The 9,257-nt window shown below is 41.7% G+C and overlaps 1 protein-coding gene across 1 annotated transcript; it reads right to left on the reverse strand.

Moving 5' to 3' along the window:
* Positions 1-775: 775 nt before the first annotated feature.
* LOC137544614 (olfactory receptor 51E1-like) lies at positions 776-1,726 on the reverse strand. The gene has a single exon (XM_068265709.1). The coding sequence runs from the start codon at positions 1,724-1,726 to the stop codon at positions 776-778; it is 951 nt and encodes a 316-aa protein (XP_068121810.1).
* Between the last annotated feature and the right edge of the window lie 7,531 nt (positions 1,727-9,257).

A 9,257-nucleotide genomic window follows, 5' to 3' on the forward strand; every position in this document is an offset into this window, starting at 1 on the left:
ATTCATCCTCCTGCTCCTAAAAATAACTGTTTTTGATATCCCATGGTTTTATTTTCTATTTAAACATTTACAAGATAAATTGAATGTTTTGTGGTCTCCGCTCAGTAGCAGCCTATTAAGTATTCCTAAATGAAAATATTGACCATTTTTCTATATATTACTCTGCTCTCAGAAGTTGTATTCTGCCAGGAAAACTTTTATGGCTGTAATTTGCTTATCAGTGATGTTTACTATATTCCCAACAAGGTACCGACAAGACAGAAGCTGTCACTTCAATGACTGGAAATTAGCTCTTTTTTGCAGCAAATTAAAAGAAGTAGAACAGCCTGGTTTACATACACATGTTATATCTCATCATGTCATATATCACCTTGGGTACACTTTAATAGAGCATGCTGACATATTAAACGTCAATTATATAAATACTCCTGTGTAAATGAACAGATTTTCTGAGGTTCTCTTTTGGCTGAATTAAACTCCGGAATTTATTTCCTGTTTTCGTAAATAAGCAATTTTATTTTTAATATTACACAGCATTAAAACAAGTAACAACTCCACTTACTCCTTTAATTCCAAACATATAAATAATTAAGGGTGTATGATCTTATTCTTTTGTACGTGGATTTTATTGCTAAACACATAATATAACAGTACTTAAATGAAAAACTTAAAAATAAATAGTTATAAATATTAGCTGAAAAGTCGCAACAAAATCTCACAATGAAAAACTTCATTCTTTACACACTTTACTTATCTGTCCACATTTCCAGGATGTTTACCTTGTACATTTTATATTGCTAAATAGTTTGATGAGTCTTTTGCGTATCTGCTTTGTTTTAATTCCATAGATTAAAGGGTTAATGGCGGGAGGAATAAGGAGGTAAGTATTGCTGAATAGGATAGGTAGGTTCGGTATGGAACCATATGGAACTCGATTAGACACAGTGGAATTAATCAGAGGTACATAGTAGATAAGGACGACACATATGTGGGCTGTACAGGTACTTAAGGCCTTCAGGCTGGACTCTTCCTTTAAGAAAACCACCGTCTTAATGATCAACAGATATGTGAAGAAAATGAACAGAGAGTCATTGCACATGACGGAAAACACAGTGACCAATCCAAGTATGACATTGACCGTTATGTCTCCACATGCCAGCTTCATGACCTCTGGGTGGAGGCAGTAGGAATGGGTCAGCAGATTGCTCTTCCACAAGGGGAACCTCTTGAGAAGGAATGGGAGAGGTATTTCTGTAGCTGCCCCTCTGACCATAATGGAGAAGGTGATCTTTATGATTGTCTGATTGGTTAAAATAGAAGAATATTTAAGAGGGTGGGAAATGGCCACATATCGGTCTACAGCCATGGCCATCAGGATTCCAGACTCAATATTGGGCAAGAAATGGATCCAAAAGACCTGCGTTAGACATACGTCAAAAGTTATCCGGCGACTGTCAAACCAGAAGATTGCCAGCATTTTGGGCATGGTCGTGGTGGCTATTAGAAGGTCCACAACAGATAACATAAAGAGGAAGATATACATTGGCTTGTGGAGGGCTTGGTCAACCTTAATGATATAGATGATGGTGAGGTTTCCCAGGACAGCCATAATGTACAATAAAACGAGGGGAAAGCCAAGCCAGAAATTCAGATCATCCAGATCCGGTATTCCACTGAGGGTGAAATCACTGATACTGATGCAGGTCATATTCTCTGTCTCCATCATGTTGAGTAACTGAAGCTGCATTTTCTGCTACAGTACAAAAGTGGCATCATAAATTCGGCAAAATATCTGCTTCTTCATTGGTATCTTTAGTGTCCATAATCACATGTTATTAATCTGTCCATCATCTGACCTCTGGCCAAGATCCTTACTAGATCATCAAAAAACACACTGCCTCTAGGTATAAATATTGCATACTACCCCACCTCTTGTTCACCGACTATTCTATTAGATTGTAAGCTCACAGGGGCAGGGCTCTCTCCCATTTGTGTCTTGGAATTCATTATTCATTTTATTCATCATGTTTCTTTTGTCACTGTCATTACCAATTCTGTATTATATACCAATTCTGTACGGTGTATATTGGTGTATACCATTGTTGTATTATTATGCACCCCAAGTTTGTGTCCTACTTTGTACAGCTCCAAGGAACATGTTGTTTTTGTATAAATCAATAATAGTAATAATCTTCTCTGATAGCCTGGAGCAAAGTCAGCAGTGTAGAAAACATTTAATGCATGGAAACTTGAAGCCTGAAATGAAAAAAAAGTGAAGAAATGACTATACATTTTATAAGATAATTTATCTCTCTGTATTTAATAAAGCTGTATACAAGGTGACATCGGGCCTACAGTTTTGTCTCTAAGATCCAGCGGAAGAATACTTGTTCTACTTGTTTCCCTGAAAAGAATAATCTATATATATAAAATCGGATATGTATGTGTGTGTATGTATCTGTGTATGTAGTATGTATGTGTGTATGTATGTATGTATGTGTGTGTGTGTGTGTGTGTGTGTGTATGTGTGTGTGTGTGTGTGTATGTGTGTGTGTGTGTGTGTGTGTGTGTATGTGTGTGTGTGTATGTGTGTATGTGTGTGTGTGTGTACAGTGTGTGTGTGTGTGCGTATATGTATGTGTGTGTGTGTATGTGTGTATGTGCCGCGATCACTCGAAAACGCCTTGACCGATTTGAACGAAACTTGGTACACAGATCCCTTACTACCTGGGATGATACGTTCTGGGGGTCACCCCCCGCCCCCCCCTTACCTGGGCGGAGCTACAAAACAGCAAATCAGATTTCACCCATTCATGTCAATGGAAAAAATGTAAAAGTCTGCAATTCTCACAGTAATCAAGCCAGAGTCCCCACACATGGCACAGTTGGTCACTTGGTGACCGAGGTTATAAATCCAGGAAAAGTGGGCGGAGCATAAAACTACCAATCAAATTTTAGCCATTCATTTTTAATGGGAAAATGTAAACTGCAGCCATTCTTAGACTGTTAATCGCAGGGTTCTCAAACTTGCCACAGTTGGTCACTGGGTGACTGGGATTAAGAATCAGGAAAGTGGGTGGAGCCTACAACAGCCAATTAAAATTCAACTATTGATTTTTAAGGGGAATATTTAAACTGCTGCCATTCTTACACTGTTAATGGCAGAGGCTTCAAACTTGCTACAGTCGGTCATTGGGTGACTGGGGTCCAAATTCATTAAAGGGGAAGGGCCACAAACAGCCAATCAGATTTCCTTGCTGGATAAACTGCTTCCATTCACACATTTTTGATGCCAGGAACCTGAAAGCTCACTAACTTGGTCATTGAGTGAATGTGTGTCAAGGTTACAAAAATGGGCGGAGCCAAAAACAAATTTCACTGAGAAAATATAAACTGCAGCCATTCTTACACTGTTAATGGCAGGGTTCTCAAACTTTGCACAGTCAGTCACTGGGTGACTGGAATTAATATTCAGGAAAATGGGTGGAGCCTACAACACCCAATCAGAATTCATGTGTTGATTTTTCAAGGGGAATATTTAAATTCCTGCCATTCGTACACTGTTAATAGCAGGTGCCTCAATCCTGGTACAGTTGATCACTGGGTATCTGGGGTTCAAATTCAGAAAGGGGCGGAGCCACAAACAGCCAATTAGATTTGTTTAATTTTAATGGGAACATACAAATTATTGATACCAAGGACCCCAAAGCTCATAAACTTGGTAATTGAATCATTGTATGTCAAGGTTAGAATAAGTGGGTGGCGCCAACAGCTACATTTTTTACATGGGAAAATGTAAACTGCAGCCATTCTTACACTGTTAATGGCATTGTTCTCAAACTTGGCACAGTTGGTCACTGGGTGACTGGGATTGATTGATTTTCAAGGGGATTATTTAAATTGCTGCTCTTCATGCTCTCTTAATGGCAGAGGCCTCAAATCTGGTACAGTCAGTCACTGAAAAGGGGGCAGGCCACAAACAGCTAATCAGATTTGTTTCATTTCAGTGGGAAATTGCAACTTATTGATGCCAAGGACCTCAAAGCTCATAAACTTGGTCATTGAGTGACTGTATGTCAAGGTTAGAAATAGTGAGCGGAGCCAAAAACAACTAACTTTTTACATAGGAAAATATAAACTGCAGCCATTCTTACACTGTTAATGGCAGGGTTCTCAAACTTGACACAGTTGGTCACTGAGTGACTGGGATTGATATTCAGAAATGTGGGTGGAGCCTACAGCAGCCAATCAAAATGTATCTATTGATTTTCAAGGGGAATATTTACATTGCTACCATTCTTACACTGTTAATGCCAGAGGCCTCAAACCTAAAACAGTCATTGGGTGACTGGGGTCCAAATTCACTAAAGGGGGTGGAGCCATAAACAGCCAATCAGATTTGTTAGATTGATTTCAGCCATTCTGTTATTGGCAGGGTTCTCAAACTTGACACAGTTGGTCACTGGATGACTGGGATTATTACTCAAGAAAGTGGGTGGAGCCTACAACAGCCAATCAAAACTCACCTATTGATTTTTAAGGGGAGTAGTTACATTGCAGCTGCTCTTCTTAAATCTGGTACAGTCAATCACTGGGAGACTGGGGCTTAAGTTCTGAAAAGGGGGCAGGCCACAAACAGCCAATCAGATTTGTTTAACTTCAATGGGGAATTGCAACTTAATGATGCCAAGGACCTCTAAGCTCATAAACTTGGTCATTGAGTGACTGTAAGTTACATGGGAGAATATAAACTGCAGCCATTCTTACTCTGTTAATGGCAGGGTTCTCAAACTTACTGACTGGAGTTAATGTTTAGAAAAGTAGGTGAAGCCTACTACAACAGCCAATCAAAATTCACCTATTGATTTTCAAGGGGAATATTGAAACTGCTGCCATTTTTACACTGTTAATGGCAGAGGCCTCAAACCTGCTACAGTCAGTCATTAAGTGACTGGGGTTCAAAATCACTAAAGGGGTGGAGCCACAAACAGACAATCAGATTTCTTTGCTGGATAAAATGCTTCCATTCACACCATTTTGATGCCAGGAACCCGCAAGTTCACAAACTTGGTCATAGTGTGTCAAGATCACAAAAAGTAGGTGGAGTCAACAACAGATTTTCCCTGGGAAAATGCAAACTGCAGCCCTTCTTCACTGTTAATGGAAGGGTTCTCAAACTTTGCACAGTTGGTTACTAGGTGACTGGGATTTATATTCAGAAAAGTGGGTGGAGCCTACAAAAGCTAATCAAAATTCACCTGTTGTTTTTTAAGGGGAATATTGAAATTGCTGGCATGCTTGCCCTGTTAATGGCACAAGCCTCAAACCTGGTACAGTCCGTCATTGGGTCACTGGGGTTCAAATCAGAAAAGGGGGCAGAGCCACAGCCAATCAGATTTGTTTTATTTCACTGGGAAAATACAAATTATTAAGGTCAAGGACCCCAAAGTTCACAAAATTGGTCATTGAGTGACTGTGTGCCCAGGTTAAAATATAAACTGCAGCCATTCTTACACTGTTAATGGCAGGGTTCTCAAACTTTGCCTAGATGATTACTGGGTGACTGATTAGTATTCAGGGAAGAGGGTGGAGCCTATAATAGCCAATCAAAATTCATTTGTTGATTTTCAAGGGGAATATATACATTTCCTGCATTTTTACACTGTTAATAGCAGATGTGTCAAACCTGCTACAGTTGGTCATTGGTTGACTGGGGTTCAAATGCTGGACAGGGGCAGAGCCACAAACAGCCTATCTGATTTGTTTGATTTCTATATACAAATTATTGATGTCAAAGACCCCAAAGCTCACAAACTTGGTCAGTGAGCGTTTGTGTGTTAGGGTGTGGAAAAGTGAGCGGAGTCAACACCAGCCAAATATATACCCGGGCAACGCCGGGTCATCAGCTAGTGTTTTATATTAATTTTTGCTCCAAAAGATGTGCTAGGGCCTTATTTTCATGGGATGTCTTATATTTCTATCAGGAAGTGTCTCTCAGCAGAACATTTCCTGTTACTTTGTACTGTGCTGTTTGAAGGTATGCTACTGTACTGATCAGGCACCTGCCCTGTAATCTCTGTACACAGCTGATAAACTTGCTGTGTGCTGAGATGACAGGATCTGTGCCTGGTCAGCACTGCACTGCTGTCCCTGCTTGCTGGCTTCCTCTTACTCCTCTTTAACTTTCGATAGGGCTTATTTGCAGGGTAGGGCTTATATTTCAAGCAAACTCAAAATTCCAACTAGGGCCTATTTTCGGGGTAGGTCTTATTTTCAGGGAAAGAGGGTAACAGATGTATTGTACTGTCCACATTTTGATTTGAGAGAATTTTATAAAGTAAATGAAGAGAATTCTGTTCCTGACAGAGGCCATTTCTTTTTCCCACAGTCTGATCTGAATCCCTGATGTCATTTCTTACCTCAGTTCTCATCCAATGTGCTGAGTCATTCTGGCTTGTATTCCAACCATGTGTAAGCACAAGCATCAGATTTCAGTCAAGCCTGTCACAATGCAGTGTGCTCAGCCCAACCAGAGAGGAGCAGGAAGGTGGGAGGTGAGATGACAAGCTTCCACCTCTCTCTCTGCCTTTGGTGACAGCGAGAGAATGGAGCTCAGCTTACTTGGAAAAAATGATTACAGCAGAGACCTTCCTGAACAGATTGGAGAACTTGCACCGCGGGGTGAGATTTCTGGCAACGTTAAAGTCACACTGCAGTGTTTAAATGGAATTTGATTTTGTGGCTGACAATCCCATTTTAACCGTCAGTCCACCATCATTCGATACATTCTAGTCGGAAAGTTCAGCTGGATCAATAGTTGCACAGTCTTTCGAAGTTGAGTGTATTTCAAACATTTCATGTAGCATTTATCATATGGTTCAGCCAGGGGCGTAGCAATAGGGGTTGCAGAGGTAGCGACCGCATCGGGGCCTTTGGGCCAGAGGGGCCCCATGGGGCCCTTCCTCAACCAAAGAATTAGCTGTTTATTGGTCCTGTGGTGGTAATAATCACCTCTATAGATGCTTTGAATCGTAGTAATCATTAACAATCTATTCTCCATCCGATTCTTGCACCTCTAATACTATGTATGACCAAGGCAGGTTTTGTTGCGCCGTATCAAGTGTTATATATAGAGTGCTGGGAGGGGCCCTATGTAAAACTCGCACCGGGGCCCATAGCTCCAAAGCTTCGCCACTGGGTTCAGCTGCTGGATTACTGTAATAAACTTGCATGGGAATACCACCTGATTTATGGGTAGACAGAAAAGAGGATGTTACAATTGTCTGGTTAGGGTAAGGACCACGTGTGCTTACATTTTAAGGATTTGATAACAATCTGATGTATGAAAATGACAGTAGGTAATTGGGGCACATCCAATACAGTATAGTGTTACCAGCGGTGTACCACAAGCATCAGTGTTAGGACCAGTTGTTTTACACCTGTGCATGCAAAGTAGTGACCTCATGGCATAACTTATGACCACCGTCTGGCTTCTGACTACTAGTTTGGCTAAAGACACTACCAGGGTCGGACTGGGACACTGGGGGCCCACCAAAGAAATTTCAACCTGGGGCCCACACATCCCATGATTGCAGTGAAAAAAGGGCGTGACCATGCACCGGAAGGTGGGCTTGGTCATGATGTATTATGGACAGGGCCAAATGTACATGATCTTAGCAGCATTGTAATTCAGAGACACTGCTGCCCAGCAAAACTTTGCATAGAGTCCCCTCCTTCAATATAAAGTAATGTCCTACTTTGCAGAGGTTGCGACCACAGAGGTTGCAGCGGTTGCGACCGCATCAGGGCCCTTGGGCCAAAGGGGCCCCGAAGGGCCCTCTCTCAACTACAGTATTACCTCTCTATTGGTCCTGTGCTCATAATAATCACTTCTATAGATATTTTGAACAGTGGTAATCATTAACAAGCTATTTCCCATCCCCTTCTTGCACCTCTGACACTGTAGTGGCCATTGGCAGGTTTTGGTGCGTCGTATCAATTGTTATGTATAGAGTCTCGGGGGGCCCCATTGTAAAATTTGCATTGAGGCCTACAGCTCCTTAGCTACGCCACTGCTCTCAGCATGAGTGATTACAGCACTGAGAAGAGAATTTTTGTGCTGCAGGCAGCAATTGGAGCTCTGTCAGACAAGGAGGGGAGGGGGCCCATCAGAGACCTGGAGGCAGGGCCCACCGAGGGAAAAAACTGTACTACTGTGGCCCAGTCCAACCCTGGACACTACAGCTTCTGACTTCATTAGCAGTGAGTACCAATGTATTTGTGTTTCATGTTTAGAGACCTTGCTGTACTGGGTTAGCCGTTTGGTGAAAGCTCAGTGAATAGGGTTACCCACTCTCCATAACATGGCCTTAGTCTGATAAGCTGTCTTCTAACAAAAATATAATAGAAAACATCAGTATGCTTTGCTTAGAAAGACTGACACTACTGTATAATATTTGTTGAAAAAACTGTCCTTGAAAAAGCCACCGGTGCTACCTGGAGTTAACACTCTGCTGTGTGCTCGAGAAGCTCTCAGATGGGGCTTGATTCACAAAGCAGTGCTAACTGTTAGCACGCCTGTGAAAACCCCCTTAGCACGTCTAAACAAGCTTTTCGCGCATAAAACTTTACGCGCTCAAAACTTTATGCACGTAAAACTTTATGCGCGTACTGCACAGAGCACAGGGCGCACCGCGCGAAGTGCCCATTAAAGCCTATGGGACTTAGCGCGCGTAAAAAACTTTACGCGCGCAAAGTTAGCGCACGATCTGATTGAGAAATCCGGTGCTAACCTACTTAGCACCCTGGTTAGCGCGTCTAAAGACTTTAGACGTGCTAAGTAGGTTAGCACCGCTTTGTGAATCAAGCCCATGATGTAGAAGGGGTTTCATTTTAACTGTGACAAGCAAAGTAATAGAATTTGAACTGTTTCAAAGCTGCGGCGCCTGCCACAAAAAGCAGGAAAAATGCACCATTTTCAAAGTTTTGGTCAAATCTCAGCAAAACCACAAAATATCAGTATCTGAGTTGCCTGGATCTCTAGTTTTCAGGATGGACAGTGACATTTATGGCTTTACTTGAATGTTCAGACAATCCAGGGGCTTTGTTTTGACACTACCGTATCATTTTGGTTGAAAAAAATGGCCTTGAAAAAGTAATTGGTGCTACTTATGGCTACAGGGAACCCATAGCAGGAGGTATACAGAGGCTGCTATATTTATTTATTTTTCAGCAATACCAGTTCCCCGGCCGTCCTG

The sequence above is a fragment of the Hyperolius riggenbachi genome, chromosome 2 (assembly GCF_040937935.1).
Source record: "Hyperolius riggenbachi isolate aHypRig1 chromosome 2, aHypRig1.pri, whole genome shotgun sequence".
Classification (NCBI taxonomy): Eukaryota; Metazoa; Chordata; class Amphibia; order Anura; family Hyperoliidae; genus Hyperolius; species Hyperolius riggenbachi.

What these genes read in the sequence shown, in the direction of transcription:
- LOC137544614 (XM_068265709.1), bottom strand. Translation starts at nt 1,726, where the DNA reads ATGATGGAGACAGAGAATATGACCTGCATCAGTATCAGTGATTTCACC.